Raw genomic sequence first — 18,618 nt, forward strand, 5'->3', positions numbered from 1 at the left:
GGATTGAAACCCACTATTTCTGAACACTGTCCAGCTACTCTTCTCTTTGATTCCAAACCGTAACTTCTATATTGAGCTAGGTCTCTGATCCTGTAGGTTTTGTGTTTTGTTTTTTTGTTGTTTTATTTATAAATGTATCATTTATTTATTTTTTAAATGTTTGTTTGTTTATTTATTTATTTATTTATTTATTTATTTATTTATTTATGAGAGATACAGAGAGAGGCAGAGACACAGGCAGAGGGAGAAGCAGGTTCCACACAGGGAGCTGGATGTGGGACTCCATCCCAGGATCCTGGGATTATACCCTGAAGCTGAAGGCAGACGCTCAACCGCTGAGCCACACAAACGCCCCTTTTGTTGTTGTTTTAAATTGAGTCTCTGATCTATGTACAAAATGCATTTTTAGTATATGAATTATATAAAGCTTTATTATGATGTAACCTGTAATATAACCTTTATATAAACCTTTATTTTAACATGAGTTAAAAGTGATTCACACAGCATATTAGAAATGTATTCAAGTCAAACTTCAAGGGTCTTAAGGAGCTACACAGAGAAATTCATTTTCTCGGGGTTAAGGTCTCAGAGATAAAGAAGAAATAGGTAAATAAGCACAGGGGGCTGTTCATCAGTCAGCAGCCAGGCTGCCATTCTCTATTTCTTAGCACCTCACTTCCTTCTAACACCTTTTTTCTTAGCTCAAATTCAAAGTAATGTTTCCAAGGTGTTTATTACACCAGGAACTACTCAATATTTTGATGACTATTAGCTTTCTTGTTAAACCTCTTTCTTCTTTGATCATTCAAACTCCTTATTTAACAGTTGATTTATTTTCCCTTCATTATCTCATAACAAACCAGAAAATTCTAATTTGGCTCAACATGTGTTATGTGATTCATACACTGACACCTAAAACCATCTTAATTATACATCCCTGGTTTCTCATCAGGGCTATGCAAAGAGATGACCTGGGCCTGGTCTTTGGCCCTCAACCTGTTTCTTCATCTAGTAAAATAAGGGCTGGATAAAGGCTTCCGAGCTTACTTTCAGCTCTGAGACTCTGTGATCACCCAATTTAAGCAGGCTTGGCTCCCTCTGGAAACAACCTGCTCCAGTGTCCCAGCCTGAACTGCAACAATAGCCTTACCAGCATCAGACACCTGCTCAACAAACTGAACAGCAGGATTTGCCTGTCTAGAAACAACTGGGCAATAGTAACAGTCATCAGTCTTGTCCTCTGCACTTTACAAGCAAAGAATAAAACAAAACAAAATGACAATAGGTGTGCCCTATTTTTATAGCATGATGCAACCAAATGAATTGAAAATTGGTTTAGGTTTTATGAGCTCTGGGTTTGCATCCCCCTCTACTGTTGACTTCAGAAAGACAGGACCCTTCTTTTTTTTTTTTTTTTTTTTTACTTATGATAGTCACAGAGAGAGAGAGGCAGAGACACAGGCGGAGGGAGAAGCAGGCTCCATGCACCGGGAGCCTGACGTGGGATTCGATCCCGGGTCTCCAGGATCGCGCCCTGGGCCAAAGGCAGACGCCAAACCGCTGCGCCACCCAGGGATCCCGACAGGACCCTTCTTATCTTCAATTTATCAGCCAGTTTATTAATTAGTTGTAAGCTAACTCCTGAGCATTTTTCCTTACTTTGTAGAAACAGAGAAATTAGAATGTTCCTGAGATTCGAACATTTCACTGCAATTGTTAATGAGTTTTTATTTCAAATAAAAACAGCTTTCCAATTTATACTGGAAGATGAAAGACAAATTGTCAGGGTCAGTTCACATCTGTCATTAATTTTTTATGAAAGATTTTATTTATTTGAGAGAGAGAGAGAGCACTAAGCAGGGGGGAGTGGCAGGCAGAGAGAGAGAGAGAGAGGGAGAAGCACACTCCCCACTGAGCAGGAAGCCTGATGTGGGGCTAAATCCCAAAACCCAGGATCAAGACCTGGGCTGAAGGTACTCAACCAACTGAGCCACCCAGGCACCCCACTTCCACCATCTACTAAATGCTCATTTATCTTACATATTTTGCTACAGATGACTTGGTATTTTTGTGAAAATTGCCAACTGTTTATTATGAATCTAGAGATTGTTACCTCGGGCCAAATTTGGGGGAATTTTGTATTCAGGTGGCATATTTGCATTCATGCATTAATTGCTCTACCTTTTACTGGTCACAGGCTCTGAGTCAAATCCTCCAGCAAACTATTTCTGGGCAAGTGAGTTTTTCAGCCCTTCTCTAATCATGTCTAGTGATCTTGCAAGGGACAGGGGCTAGATGGTCACATGAATCCCCTCCAACTCCTCTTCCCTACTCATTTGAGAGAGTGTCAGCAGTGAGGGGGATTTCTAAGTGCCGAGGAGTAGTTACCTATCCGCAATAAGTAGCAGATAGGATAATGGGAAACCCTAGCTAGGAAAATATTTCTTCGTCTCAATTGCTATCTACTGAATTGTTTATACATTTCAGCATGAAAAAGACATTTAAGAGCACTAATTTCAACTTCCCGCATCTAGCTTATGGACTAGGCATTTTTAAAAATCATGAGTTCTGGTCCAAGGCTGTGAAAAAAAATCAATCTCCTAGGCCTCGATATCCCATGTTAAATTATAAGTAGACAACGATCCTCCATATTCGAAGTGCTATGACTATGTGAAGTAAATGAGCATTTAATGGAGAGAATTTCCTGAATGTAAAGAAACACCTTGCCAACCATCGAAGAAAATCTCTGAGGAAGTTGCACACACTTAGTGAAACAGAATTCACTTTCCATCAGCACTTCTTGTTAGCACGTGAGCATTACTCCGTCTCTTAAAAGGGCTTTCTTCTCTCCCCCAGGCCATCTAGAGGGCAGGAACCATATCTTAAGTACTTTATACTCCACTATAACAGCATTATGAAATACAGTAATATTTAGTGTTCTGAATGAATGAATCTTGTAAACATTTCAGATGCTTGCAGAAAACTAGTATCAAGTGTCCCTGCGGGAGCGTGGCCAATGGCTGAGAGTATTTGATGGTGATGACTCTTAAACTAAACGAAGGGTAACCTCGGTGCAGAAATTAACAAGGAGAACATGAGACAGAAGACGATGTCTGTGAATACTCTCAGCCGAATGATCTCAAACTTGGCATCCCATTAAGAGTTTCTTAACGTTTAATCTGCACCGAATTACTCTACGGTGAAACGGGAAATCATGGAGCCAAAGGAAATTTGAGGAATAACACTGAGAAAAGCAGCTGTCAGGCATTAAGGGTTTTAATCCAGTCCCCAATACAGTTTAATAACATGTGCCAAGTGGGTATTCAAAAATAATCATGGTAACAGTGGATGATAATGATCATCAGTACTTTGGAGGGTGCAGTGAAAGAATGTGGCCTTAATGCCTTCTGTACTGTTTTCAGCTCTGTCTCTAACTTGCTTCATCTCTGAGAACTAATGACGTGGCCATCTGTGTCTCTGGTTCCCCAGCTGCAGAATAGAGATCATATCATTGCCTACAGAAAGTCTGTGGGCTGTGCTTTAATATCCTCCAGTGAAACATCATATACAAATACAAAGCAGGCAGTGAGAAGCCAAATGCTACCAAGGGAACAAACTTTAAGGCAGAGAGTATTATAAATTAAAACTAATTGAGATGTTCTAGATAATATTCTAATGTCTTGAAGCAGTTAATGCAAATGTATTTATATAGTGTTCACTTTAGATATTGTCTTTAGATATTTATCTTAAGATAAATTACAAATAAGCAAACAAATTCCAGAATAGTTGGATTCATTAAACTTAATATTTTTGTATAAATCTAAAATATTAGGTGGGTTCTACATTTCTAAAATAAATAAACTAGCATTACTTAAACTTGCTCCTAAAAAGTAGCAATCAGGGGCACCTGGGTGGCTCAGTGTTTGAGTGTCTGCCTTTGGCTCTGGGTGTGATCCCAGAGTCCCGGGATGGGGTCCAGTATCAGGCACCCCATGGGGAGCCTGCTTCTTCCTCTGCCTATGTCTCTGCCTCTCTCTCTGTGTCTCTCATGAATAAACAAATAAGATCTTTAAAAAGAAGAAGAAGAAGAAGAAGCAGCAATCAGGGGTGCCAGGGTGGCTCAGTCATTAACCAAGTTCCTGGGATCAAAGCCCAAATCAGGCCCCTGCTCAGTGGGGAGTTCTCTCACTCCCTCTGCTGTTCCCCTCATTTGTGCTCTCTGGTTCTCTCTCTGTGTCAAATAGATAAATAACATCTTTAAAAAAAGTAGCAATCATTGTCAAATGTATTTTATTAAATACACACAAAAAAAGAAAGAAGAAATATTACTTCTTGGTTACTGAGAAAAGATAGGGGGGAAATGGGATTCAAAACAGCCTATAACAGCCCAGTTCATAGAGCTGAACCAAAGGAATTATCTGAGTAAACTGACATTATTTGAGTGTATCAGCAGAAAGCCATTAGTTACTCTGAAAGCCTGAATTGTCTAATTTTCTCAATTCCCTTTAATGATGCTTATGGTTTCTTCTATTTTTCATTTGTTTAGTCTGATGGTGTGCTACAAAATTCAGAAATTTTTTTTTTAAAATTTATTTTTATTTATTCATGAGAGACACAGAGAGAGGCAGAGACATAGGCAGAAGGAGAAGCAGGCTCCTCTCAGGGAGCCCAATGTGGGACTCGATCCCAGGACTCCGGGATCACGTCCTGAGCCAAAGATAGATGCTCAACTGCTAAGCCATCCAGGCGTCCCAAAATTCAGGTTTTTAAGTTGATTTGCATTTTTATCTATATATGTAGATTGCTTTATTTTTTTAAAAAAAGATTTTCTTTATTTATTTGAGACAGAGAGATAGCACAAGCAACGGCACAGGGGGCGGCAGAGGGAGAGAGAAAGGAGAAGCAGACTCTGCTGAGAAGGGAGTATAAGGCAGGGCTTGATCCCAGGACCTCAGGTCATGACCTAAGCTGAAGGCAGATGCTTAACTGAGTCACCCAAGTGCCTCGCATGTAGATTGTTTTAAAATATAACAAAAAGGTTTAAAACAAACACGCAAAGCAGTCAAGGACTTGCAATAATTCAGCCACAGTTACACATCTCCATATTCCAAAATATGTGTATTCTGTTTTGCATCATCCATTCTGGACATCATTGCATTGCATTGCATCCTGTCAGGGTAGATGCTCTCCTGCACAATCATCCCCCTACTTCTCCTCTACCTTCCTGATATCGCTGTGATTTTGATTAAATCAACATTCAGCATTTACAGGAATATGCTCACTCGAGAGGGAACGGAAGAAACAACAACAACAAAAAAAACCCATAGCTCATGCAACCTTTTTTGCGTTTGGAAACGGCTTTTCAGTTTTTTATTAAAATGGAATTCTTCAAAGACTATAGAAATACACCTGGCAATGACCTGTTAGAAGTCAACCATCTGCTTCAAACATACATAAGAAATAACTACCAAATTCCACCTCACCAGAATGTATTAAGATGTACATATATATTATCAGAACAACACCTAAGTGGCTACATTTGACAGATTCTTCTAAAGTGGACACAGTTTTCTGACAGATGATGTTTCCCCTGGAGGAAAGTTGTAACAATTGTGAAGGTTTTGAAAGATAAGCTTGAAGGGCCACAGTTAACTATCAGGGGGCATGGTGCTACAGATGGCATGCACAGAAGGCCTGGGAGGCCAGGAGAGAGGCGGTGGCAGGCCCCTGTGTGTGCCGAGAGCACACAATGCTGCCAAGGAGACACAACACGAAGAGGAAGGCTTTCCCTCTTCCAGGGAAGGGACCTCGGGCTCATATTCTGGAATCACAAGACACCACACCCAGGAGAGAAGAGCAAAAGGAAACTCCCTACACATAGTCTGAGCTTCCTCCAAAGGACAAGGAAGTGATCCATGAGGACCACTGCCCCTGGGATGCGGAAGGAAGTTTGCCGGTGAGAACTCCCACTTTCATTCAAGCTCGCTCAGGGTACTGGATTGCCACCTCTGCCGCCAACATACTATTAACAAGTAAAACATGTCCTAGACAGAAGAGTGGAGCTGGCACTTGATTTGCTGTCATTAAAAGTGAAGTGTCATCGACGGTTTGAATTTAGCCTGGTGGCATCCTCCCTAAAGTGGACTTGAATTGCCTGTGAGAGCACCCCCCACACACACCCAGGAGGCTAATCTGTTAAGAACACAGTCCTCCTCCCTCTTCCACTCTGACTCACTTTTCCAGAAGAGAGGAAGTGAAGGGCTCACTGGGGCTGGGTCCTGCCTTGGCATTTTAAACTGGTTACATCTTTCTTCCTGTCCTGTTCCTCCTTTGTGTCCAAAAAGAGACTGAAAATGAGTCTGGCCACACCCTGCTCTGGAGTCCTCTACAGAAGGAAGCCATCTTTCCTTCCTTTGGGCAGAAGCACCTTTCCTAATGAAGTATTTTTAGCTCGATGTTTCCAGAGGGCCTAGGTTACACCAACTCTGCATTTTTAAATTACCTTTTAATTCCAAAAATTTGCACAAGATAATTTTTTTCAATATACTTCACTCCTACTGATTTGATATAGCCCCTTTCACATGAAATCAATGTTGAAGAGAAGAGACTACAGGGTTTGGACATTTCCTTCTTCTCTACCTCTTACCTTCTCTCTCTCATTAGTTGAAAATATGCACTTTAAGGGGGAAGAGATAGTAAAGCACTTGTAGTGTTTCCCAACCAACACTGCAGACACAGGTTCCTGAGGCTTTAGTGATGCCAGGAGAATGTCAGGATAATCCAGAGAATGTCAGGATTATCTCTCCTCTCTTACCCCGTGGCACATCTTTGCCTTGTCTGTCAAATGGGGGTGGAATTGCCATTCTTTATCTATATCCCAGTGAAAGAGATGAAGGACTTCAGGAGAAATTGAGTCATACAATCAGGCCTCCCAGAGAAAAGGTGTCAAATGCCAAGTCCCTATCTTCCCTGAATATACAGATCAATACTAAACATTTTTAATATTTGTCATATTTGAGTCAATCGAACAGGCATTATTTTCTTTGTGGCCACACCACTCCGTAATTATCTTGGGCTTCCCTTAGAGTGCCTGCACTCCCTTTGAGCTCAGAGACATTCTTCTCTCCCTGTACTCTCTGCTGGGCCCAGGAACCAAAGAGTCCTCAGAAAATGCCTATGGAGTACCCATTCCAAGACCTGTTCCACACGCCCAGCTTTTGTCTCCACAGAGAGGAATGCAAACTTTACTAAGGACACAGATCACTGAGATAAATATATATATATACTCCCTCAATAAGAGGACACTTGATCTTACATAGATTTCCCTCTCATTCAAAAAGCATCAGGCCCACACAGGAGGAGTCAACCCATACTCGGTTGCAATAAGATCACATAAATCCTAGGGCCAGCCAGAGCGAAGGGATGGCAGGAGCGTGGGAGCTCCCTGTTGCTTCCAGGGATTTACAATCCTTACTAGGAATCCACCTTTGGAAAAATGCTCACTTTATTGTTTCTGCTCATCTTCCGCTCCACCCTGCCTACCTTGGGCATCTTTGTCTGAATAAGCTCCTCTGGGGTGTTACCCAAGGGAGGAAGCAGCCGCTTCTTGCTGTTTCGGGTCTCTGAGAGCCACTGAGGAGGCAACTCAAAAGGCCCAAAGCCAAACTGCAGGGAATACTTGTCAGGCAATGATTCAGGTTCCACAGGGGCTGTTGGTACCACCTGGGATAGAGAGTCTACTGTGCCTAGGAGTGGTGTGGGAGGTGCAAAATGTGGCCCCTGCCCTCCCTCTGGGCAGGTACCAAGTATCTCCTTGGCCTGGAGGTCAGCTGAGCCAGTGTACTTGGCTTCACTCTCTTCCTCATCCTCTGTGGGCTTAAAGATCTGCTGCTGACCAATGTGGAACATCTCCAGGAGCTGGCTGCCCGAGCGCATGCTGGGCTCCAGGCTGGCCTCAGCCACCCCGCTCCCTGCACTAACTACATTACGGCGACTGTACCGGTGGTGCAGTTGTACCAATGTCCCTACCAAGCATTTGCGGACAGACTTGTTCACAGTCAGAAAGAGTACAGGATTCGCCAACAGGGAGACCTTGGGCAGCCAAATGGCAGTGAGCAGCAGGAAGACAGACGTGTCAGGGACGTTGAGCACTGTCTGATAGACAACCAGGGTGGCATAGGGCACACTACATAAGATGAAGACCATCACCATGGAGAGCAGGGTGGCATGCAGCTCTGCCTCCCGCTGGGAGGCATAGGGGATAGAGATGGTATTCTGGGGGGTCCGAAGTGCTGCTATGATGACCTTCTTCTTCTGACTAGCACTCAGGGCCCGTCGGATCAGTATCAAGAAGAGGAAGACCACAGCCACAGGCACGATGACTGTAGTGATGTTGTAGATCAGAACATATAGCAGGTGGCCCAACGACTTGCTCCAGACTTCGGTGCAGGTGGACATGGCATAGATGTCAGCCACATCTGTCACTGCAAACACAGGAATGCTGGCCACCACTGCATGGGCCCAGATGTACATCACCAGTTCACGGGACCTGGCATCAGATATTTTTCTCTCCAGTGGATAAAGGACGGAGTAATACCTGCAAAATGCACAAGTGAAATTCATTTCACAGGAGAATATATTGTTTAAATCAGGGGAATCTATATTACCAAAAGTAGGAGAGAAGAAGAAAAAATGAGTCAAGATCTTTTATTCTGTCTAAGACAGAGGGAATCACACTGGGGGAACTAAGAAGCCAGATCTTAGACTTTGCTATACAATAGAAGCATTACTAAGGCCAAAAAACAAATAAACATAAAAGTAATTTTTCAAATGAGCAGAGAAGAGCCCTGTCATATGGGATTCTCAAGACTATCAGGAAAACCAGTATGTAATTTCATTTCTTTTTTTTTTTTTTTTGTAATTTCATTTCATAGCTAACTTTGTAAATATCGCCACCAGCATTAGATGCCAAGGAATGCCCTCAATATAAAGGATGTCTCCACCTGCTGTAAAGACATCAATTTTTCAATTTAAGGGTAAAGGGTAACTTGTAAAAAAAATTTTACATGGGCTAGAGGAGCTTATTCAATTTTCAAAGCCACTAGTAGAAAGAAGTTTGTCCACACACATATCTAAAGCAGACTCATGCAATCGTGCATGCATGGACATCATTAGCATTTACAGCTGCTCGAGGCAGAAGAACCCCATGTAAAGAACAGACTGTCCTTGCACAAAATCAAATCAACTGACAAAAAGTATGCCTTCTCCATAGCCATTGTTCCCATGATAATCACTTAATAACCCTCATGATTAAGAAGTCTAAAATGCCCGCATGATTAGATTTTTGTTAAAATCAGATCAGATATTTCTTCCTTCAAGCTTTCACTTGATTATTTTGTAATCAGAATTCCAAAAGCACCTGGTTTCAATATCACCAGTGACATAGGAAAACTGAGTAATTCTTCAGACCCTACGAGCTAAATCTGTCATGAAGGGGCTATCACTAGCCATCAGACCTATGGGGAGCATATACCTCCACGGTTGCTAAAGCTGGAGTCGACCTTACAATTCTATTAACATTCATTGCTCGTGGGGGCCAGATAAATATGCATGCCTTCCTGTCACGAGGATCTCTGAGCACCACCAATGTGCCAGGTATGGCACCAGGTACCGCATTACAAAGATGGAAAGACACACAATAATGTCTCTATAAACTCTGTGGGGGAAAAGGCATGCAAACGAGCAGTTATAACCAAGGAGATAATGGCTCTTCTAGAGGTATGCACAAAGGAGGGACAGGAAAAGGAGCACCTGGGAAAATGTCAACAGAAGATGCCACTGGGTGAAGTCTGGTAGGGAACAAGCTGAGGGAGAATGTTCCAGGCTGAGGGAGATGCAATATAAGCACAACATGACCATGGATGATCACGAATGGACGGAGAATGGTGAAATGTGTTCTAGATCTCTTTCTGGGAGGGAAAAAAAAGAGAAAAATAAGTGCAGAGGTTATGCATGCTCCTGATTTTTTTTCTCTGAATATAGATGCACTTTTCTAATCACAACTTCTCAATCCAGTGCCCAGGTGTGGCACCCATGCATGAATACATTCCCATTGGTCAACTGACAGGTAACAAAACCACACTTCCACTGTTCCACTGTGTGTTGGAAAAGCACACAGGCTTACTAGAAATCATTTGTTAATATTCACATCTCTAGAAGATGATGCAGGAAGTGGCCTCCCAATGAACTCACTGACTCAGAGCCAGGAAACAAGTATCCAAGAAAGTGAGAGAAAAAATTGTCTTCCCTTTGTCTTCAAGGACACCACACTACACTTGCCAGTAACTTGTTTCCCTAAGTAATAAAATGGGATTTTTTTTTTTTTACTAGCCTTCTTTCTCTAACTAAAGGGCATATTTACTTTTTTTTATGATAGTAAAAATACAATCGATTTTTGGCTGGAAAGAAAATAAGGATTTCTTATTGTTTACATGTTTTTCTTGTCTAAGACCAAGGGCCCAGAACAACCCACGAGGATGACTGCACCGCTTCAAGGTATAGTAACCAACAGTTCAGAAGAATGCATCCCCACTCTTGTTGCATCCTATTGTAAAAATCTTTAAGGATTCATAGCAGCCACTATTCACAAGAGCCAAAAAGTGGAGGGTACTTGGGTGGCTCAGTGGTTGAGTCTGCCTTTGGCTCAGGTCGTGATCTGGGGTCCTGTGATTGGGTCCCATATCAGGCTCCTCGTGGGGAGCCTACTTCTCCCTCTGCCTAGGTTTCTGTCTCTCTCTCTCTCTCTGTGTCTCTCATGAATAACTAAAATCTTAAAAAAATAAATAAATAAAGAGCCAAAAAGTGGAAACAACCCAAATGTCTATCAACTAGCAAGTGGGCCAACAAAATATGGTACATCCATACAGTGGAATATTATTCAGCAATCAAAAAGAATGGAGCAAAATTTTAAGAGTAGATCCTAAGAGTTCTCATCACAAGAAAAAAAACATTTTTTCTTTTTTTCATTTCTTTTTTCATATCTGCATGACATGATGGATGTTAAGTAAATTTACTCCAGTAATCCTTCCACAATATATGTAAGTCCAGTCATTTTGCTGTACACCTTAAATGTATATGTTGCTATACATCAATTATATCTCAACAGAACTGGGGGAAAAAGGGATGAAACACTGATGCTCAGGCACGGATGAACCCTGAAAGCATGAAGCTGAGTGAAAGAAGCCCGACATAAAAGAACACATTGCTTGATTCCACAAAATGAAATACTGCCCCCCTCCCCAAAGCAAACATATACAGACAGAGAAGAGAGTAGATTAGTGGTTGCCTATGTCTGCAAGTGGGAAGGGGGAATGAATGTAAATGAGCAGGAGGTCTCTTTTTAGGGTGATGGAACTGTTCTAAAGATTGGTTGTGGTAATGGCCACACAATGCTGTAATTATACTAAACTCCAATGGCTCATACACTTAAAATGGGTGAATTCTATGATATGTAAATAATATCTCCACAAAACTGCTGGAAAAAACTCTCAGGAAAGAAAAGTCCACAATGCAGACTGAAGACTAAAACTACTAAGCAGGTGGCACAAGGGGCATCAGAAGGACCCCTGCCACGAATGCGCAATGGTTCGACACAACATGCATTAGGGCATCCCCCGGTGTGTAATTAGACTTTCCACTATGACTTTGCACTGTTAAGAGTCCAGTACTATGCAATGGCACTTTCTAGATTTTCAAAGGCCTCTTGCCAAGCACAAAAGAGACACACAAAATGGCATCACATGGAGCTTGTTGAGGGCTTGAGTGATCCATATAATCCTTTTGAATGAAAATTAGTTGCCAACATTTAAAAACAATAAAATTCGGGGTGTCTGGCTAGCTCAGTGTGCACCACTCTTGTTCTAGGGGTTGTGAGTTTGAGCGATCACTTAAAAAAATAAAATCTTGGGGCACCTGGATGGCTCAGTGGTTGAACATCTGCCTTTGGCTCAGACTGTGATCCTGGAGTCCTGGGATCGAGTTCTGTATCACACTCCCCATGGGAAGCCTAATTCTCCCTCTGCCTATGTTTCTGCCCCTCTCTGTCTCTATTAATAAATAAATAATTTAAATAAACAAATAAAATAAAAATAAAATCTTTAAAAAATAAAATGGTGGGCAGCCTGGGTGGCTCAGCGGCTTAGCACCGCCTTCAGCCCAGAGCATGACCCGGGATCGAGTCCCGCGTCGGGCTCCCTGCATGGAGCCTGCTTCTCCCTCTGCCTGTGTCTCTGCCTCTCTCTCCTCTCTGTATATTCTCATGAATAAATAAATAAAATCTTTAAAAAATAAATAAATAAAAAATAAAAATAAAATAAATGGTAAAACTCCAGATTTCTGATTTCTCTCCTAAGAAAACAGAAAGTCCTGCCTACTGAGTCTAAATACCTATAAAGTATTAGCTGCATCTGCTGAATTACTGACCCCTATGAACAGGAATGCAGACACAGAACTGCAATCCGGCCAGTAACACTTGGCTTTGTCATTTGCTTTGCCTGCCCCTGTAAATGGTGAATTTCTAGTGAGAAACTCCCAAAGAGCTAGAGATCCCAAAGAGCTAGATCCAAAGAGCTAGAGATCCAAAGAGCAGCAGATCTGATGGTGCAATGACTGCAGACAATATATCTAAGGAAAAATGCGCCAATTGAAAGGGAAACCTAGAGAAAGACAAACAAATATTGGTGCAGCTTATCCAAGAACAGGTCATAAATAATTCATTTAATTTTTCTTACTGCTGAGGAAACATGCTCAGAAAGGTTAAGTCACTTTGCCCTAAGCAACCCAGCACAAGAACAGAGGGTGGGTAGGGCTTAAAGCCAGCTTGAGGCTCCAGACTCCCCTCTCTTAACCACAAAGTCAGTAACTCCTCCTAGTATGCTGGGGACTTTGTGTGACTCTATCCCTCCATGCAGATGACCCTGGGCAACTGATAAATTCAGAGTTGCAGGCCTGAGGCTGAAGTGACACTCCACAAATTGGTTCTGCAATCCATGCCCTCAGAGTTCATTAAAGTATTAAGTATGTTTTGAATGGATAGAGAGTTAAAAATTCCAAATTCATCTAAAATCCAGTTAAATTTATCAATGGGGATAAAGGCAGAAGAGCCAGCACTTTCCCCTCGGCAACTTTTCCTCTCTGTAAATTTTGAAATCAAAAGTACTCATGGATGCAAAATACTCCTCAGCTCATTTGCTTATTTACTTCTATTCTCTAAAATGTATTATTATCTCAAACTGTATTCATTAAACGCTCACAACAAAAGAAGGCAGGAAGCTGTTGATTACTGAGATCTTTACTCCTGACTCCGATAAATTGGATCAAATTATGTATGATGGTAGCAGCTAAGATAGGATTCATTTCCAACTGAACATCCTTTAAAAGAGGATGGGAAGAGAAATATAAAGGCTTGGAAATCAATCCTCCAAAGGAATTCTGGTATTATCTTACCAGGTCCAACTGGGCTGTCCAATCATTTGTTAAATAACCACTGAATTGTTTCCTTGTTCTTCCAAAAATGTTTCATCCTACATCAAAAAGCACTAATTGCAGAATCATCAATCAGATCAGCAATCTATTACAAATTGCAATGCAAATACCACTAATTCCATCCAAGCTGAAGCTACTCCAGGATCCAGCCTGCCCCAGCAACCTCATGGTGTAATCCCTGCCCCAATACCACTTCTTTTCTCAAGGTCCTATTTTAGCCGTGGCTGCCATGCAATCAACATGTCTTTTGTGAGGCATCTATTTCAGACATTCTCTTTCTATTGACCACAAAGCATTGTGTAGAAGACTATCTAGTCACCCTTTGCTTTGTGATGCTAATTTTTCAATGCACTTGAAATAAAAGAAGTCCAATCCTTGGCTACTTGATCTTACCTGTCCAAGGCAATGGCAGGGAAGCTGAGGATCGTCACAGAGCAGAAGACTTTGTGCAGAAATTTGACAACCTTGCAGAAGAGCATGGTGTAGATCCACCAGCAACAGTGAGGACTGGTGCTGAGGATGATGTCAAAGGGCACGCAGACCAGGCTGGCACAAATCCCAGAGCAGGCCAGGTTTTTAATGAACCTGTTGGTGACAGATTTGAACACGGTTGTGCGGCAAGTTGACCATAACACCATGAAGTTTCCTGGCCAGATGTATAAATAAATAAATAAATAAATAAATAAATAAATAAATAAATAAATAAATAAATAAATAAATAAATAAATAAAATTAAAAAGTTTTTAAAATTAAAAATAAAAAATTAAATGAAACAAAGAAAGAAGACAAAAAAGGAAAGAAAGGAACAGGTTAAAAAAGATCGAAAAACCACATTTGAGAGTTGATTTCAAAGGATTTCATGTAAATACTTCCATATTATATTGTCAGTTTAAGTGAAATTATTAAATCACTATGTACTCATCATAAAGTCTAGAAGAATTTTTGATGGTGAGTTTTGTTGTTTAGTTTTAGCATAACAGTATTAGATGATGACTCAGTCTCATCTGAGTATGAAGAATTTGCTAGGTATTACTTGATCTCAGGCAGTCTACTCTTACCAAGTTTGCCAATGACCTTCACGTTGCCAAAACTCTGCAAGACAGATATGACGCAGGCCACATGTGTAATTAAAAATTTCTAGCAGCCATATTTTTCAAAAGTAAAAAGCAAGTGAAATTTTAAAAGTATACTTCATTTAACCCAATATATCACAAACTTTATCATTTCAACATATAATCACTACTTAATTTAAAAGTATTGATGAAATACTTATCATTCTTGTTTTTTGTCCCGTCTTTGAAATTTGGTGTGCATTTTTTAAATTGAAATACAAAATGTTGTATAACATCAAATTCATTTTAGGTGTCCATAGTGCAGTTTGTTTTACACTTATTTTTAAAAGATTTTATTTATTTGAGAGAGAGAGAAAGCAGGAGTTGGAGGAGGGGCAAGGGAGAGAGAAGCAGACCCACTACTGAGCAGGGAGCTCCATGTGGGGCTCAACCCCAAGACCCTGAGATCAGGATCTGAGCCAAAGGCAGATGCTTAACCAGCTGAGCCACCCAGGTACCCCTATTTTGTTTTACACTTACATGTTTCAATTTGCACTAGTCACATCTGGTATCTTTTTTTTAAGATTTATTTATTTATTTATGATAGACATAGAGAGAGAGAGAGAGGCAGAGACACAGGAGGAGGGAGAAGCAGGCTCCACACCGGGAGCCCAACGCGGGACTCAATCCCAGGACTCCAGGACCGCGCCCTGGGCCAAAGGCAGGTGCCAAACCGCTGAGCCACCCAGGGATCCCCACATCTGGTATCCTTAATAGCGACTTGAAGCTAGTGGCTAGAGTGTGAGATTGTAGTATTCTAGGCCTTCAATAGCAATGATGCAATGACACATCTTTGAGTATTCTCCTACTGGGGCTTCCACAGGCCTATAATCTCCTGGTTTTCCTCGTACCCTCCCACCCTCTCATGTCTTGGCTGCTCCTAGTCTTCCTTACTAAGGCCCTCTCTACCCTCTCTCTACAGCTGCTCTCTAGGCAAGATAACCCATTCAGGTGGCTCTTCATCTGCATGCTGATGACTCCCATATTATTGTCTGATGTTAGACCCCTCTTCAATTAATTCCACAGTCCTATTTCCAACAAAATGCCTGATCCCCTTTCTCTCTTCGTCTATTACCACCCCCTTGGTCCTCAAAAGTCTACACCATCTGGTGCCTACCTGCCTAATCTCACTCTTTTCTTCCCTGGGCTTGTTAGGCACCAGCCATTCTGGCCTTTCTTTCTATTCTCAAAATAGGATTAAAGTTGAACCTGTCCCAATGTCTTTGCACAAGTTTTTTTATCCTGCCTAAAATGCTCCTCATATGTCTGGTTCCCTTTAAGTTAGGTTTTGTTTTTTTTTTTTTGTTTTGTTTTTTAAGATTTTATTTATTTACTCATGAGAGACAAAGAAAGAGAGGCAGAAACATAGGTAGAGGGAGAAGCAGGTTCCCCAGGGATCCCGACTTGAGCCAAAGGCAAACGCTCAACCACTGAGTCACCCAGGTGCCCTTAAGCTAGGTCTTAATGTAACTGCCACCTCCTCAGAAGGCCATCCTTAACCAGCTTTTTATTTTAAATACTCACTGCTCCTCCCTCCATTATACTCTACTACAATATCCTGTTGGGGTCTTCATAGCTCTTACCATAATTACTAATTTGTTTACTTGTTTCCCTCCATTTCATGAGGACAAAAAGCATGTCAATGTTGTTTACTGTTACAGCTCCACTGCCTTGCTTGGTATCTGGCATAGAATAGGCAGTCAGTAAATATTTATTGAATAAATGGATTTGTAAAATCAGGAGACAAATGGTAAGCAAACATCTCTATGGTAAGATAACACCTTTTGTAGTATGTCCATCGTGTGAGAATATTCTAAGTTAGTAGTTCCCAAACCTCACTGTGCATCAGAATGGCTATACCAGATATACTGAATCACAATTAATAGGTATAGGACTGGGAATCTGGACTTGATAACACATACCCCAGGTACAGTTGGCCCCAGAGGAAAGTTCCAGAAATACTAGTTCTAAACAGAGGCTGTAGCCCCCTCAAGAGTCTCCCAGGATCCAAGTTTTTAGGTAGGCAGGGCAGCCTATTTTACTGGTAAAGCTTGTACCTGGTGAAAGCCAGGTCCATTGGGTCAATCAGTCATGACCCAAGGACACAGCTACCTTCTGTGCACATGCTCAGAGAATGCACTCTAACGCACTGAGCCAACAGCTCAGCTTCACTTGGGATAGAGTCAGGGAAGGAATAGCAGGGCTCAGACTGCAACCGGTCACCACAAGGAGCTGCCTCAGTGCCTCAGAGATTGATCTAACTTACTATCAAGAGACTCTCTTCAAATACAAATATTCTACAGCCTACCTCTTATCTGCCAGGCAACGTAAAAAAAAAAAAAATAGCCATGTGTTTAGGTAAGTAGGCCACCTGCTTCCAGGAAATTCCCTCCCAAACTTTTTTTTTTTTTTTTTAAGATTTTTATTTATTTATCTGAGAGAGAGAAGAGGGACAGAGATCATGAGCAGGGAGCCCAAACCAGTGCTCTATCCCAGGACCCTGGGATCATGACCTGAGCCAAAGGCAGACGCCTAACCAACTGAGCCACCCAGGTGCCCCCCCCAAACTTTCCTTACATTAGTATGTTGCCTCGGTGAGAAGAAACCAGTAGTGTGAAGATATACACACTTATTCAGTGTAAGAGCTGTTGATAGGATTACCAACACCTCAGGCCCCCTCAAGATTTTCTGTGACCAAGGGGAGAGACTGAGCAATAATGATGTATTTGAAGCTCTGATGATTTGGATTTTTTCCCTGGCCTTTTCCCACTAAAGCACAGATTAGAATCTGGCTAAAGCATCTTTTCCTCACTTAAGGTTTACATAGAGGACCTAAACTCTGGTAACCATTCAACAATGAAATAGCCCACTTAAATCTGCCCTCCATGCCTGGGTGGCTCAGTTGGTTAAGCGTCACACACCTGATTTCAGCTCAGGCATGAGATCAAGCAATCAAGCCTGAGACGGGCTCGTGGTCAGTAGGGAGTCTGCTTGAGGCTCGTGTGCTCTAAATAAATACATAAGTAAATAAAATCTGAAAGGAAGGAAGGAAGGAAGGAAGGAAGGAAGGAAGGAAGGAAGGAAGGAAGGAGGAAGGAAGGAAGAAGGAAGGAAGGAAGGAAGGAAGGAAGGAAGGAAGGAAGGAAGGAAGGAGGAAAAGAAAGAACAAAGAGAAAGAAGTCTACCACAGGAAGACAGAGTACATGTCACAGTATCTTCAGTTGTCAAAATCAGGGTTGTTTCCAGCTTACTGGGAATTTCCCATTACAATCTTTCCTTTTTCTAAATCAAGATTTTTAGGATTTTTTTCTCTCTTATCATTGTTAATCTTCTTAGCTTGGTAGATTATGTTGAGTAAAACACTGTGAGTAACAAAGAGGAAAATTCATTACAAAAGAGGGGACAGGCTGTGGGCCAGATTCTCTCAAGCATACAGTAGACTCTTTTGAAACTTAACTGAAGCTAATTTCCATCATTCCTCATACTCTACTCTCCTATCTTTTCCACTCTTTTTCAGGTGTGTCAGGCATATTATTTTATTGTTGTTTTTTAATCATACATTTTATTGTTATTTCACATTTGTGAAGGAGGAAACTTGTTTTCAATGAGTTATTATTGAAAAACCTGAGACTGCTATAGTCATATTTTATCTCCACTTATTTACAAAACTGTAGGTGGCATCTGGAGCCTAATCCCTTTTGCTATTAAGAACCCGAAGGAAAAAAAAAAAAAAAACCTGAAGCTGACGGGGACCTAGATGGCTCAGATGGTTAAGCCTCTGCCTTCGGCTCAGGTTATGATCCTGGGGTCCTGGGATCGAGCCCAGTTTGGGTTCCCTGCTCAGTAGGGAACCTGCTTCTCCCTCTCCTTCTGCTGCACCCCTTGCTTGTGCTCTCTCTCTCAGAAAGAAAGAAACTGAAGAAGCCTGTGTTCTTCCCATTTTCTAAACTATCTCTCTCCTCAC

The 18,618-nt window shown here is 41.6% G+C and overlaps 1 protein-coding gene across 1 annotated transcript in view; it reads right to left on the reverse strand.

Annotated features, from left to right (window-relative positions):
• Window positions 1–3,341: 3,341 nt before the first annotated feature.
• The window catches only part of GPR176 (G protein-coupled receptor 176), a 130,956-nt gene continuing 115,679 nt past the window's right edge, over window positions 3,342–18,618 (reverse strand). Inside the window, exons 2-4 of the mRNA XM_055316877.1 lie at window positions 13,936–14,127; window positions 9,614–9,715; window positions 3,342–8,596 (exon numbers count right to left, since the gene is read on the reverse strand). Of these exons, the coding sequence (XP_055172852.1) occupies window positions 7,474–8,596; window positions 9,614–9,715; window positions 13,936–14,021 (1,311 nt within the window). The 5' untranslated portion in view covers window positions 14,022–14,127 and the 3' untranslated portion in view covers window positions 3,342–7,473. The remainder of the gene's footprint in view (window positions 8,597–9,613; window positions 9,716–13,935; window positions 14,128–18,618) is intronic.

The sequence above is a fragment of the Nyctereutes procyonoides genome, unplaced genomic scaffold (assembly GCF_905146905.1).
Source record: "Nyctereutes procyonoides isolate TBG_1078 unplaced genomic scaffold, NYPRO_anot_genome, whole genome shotgun sequence".
Taxonomy (NCBI): Eukaryota; Metazoa; Chordata; class Mammalia; order Carnivora; family Canidae; genus Nyctereutes; species Nyctereutes procyonoides.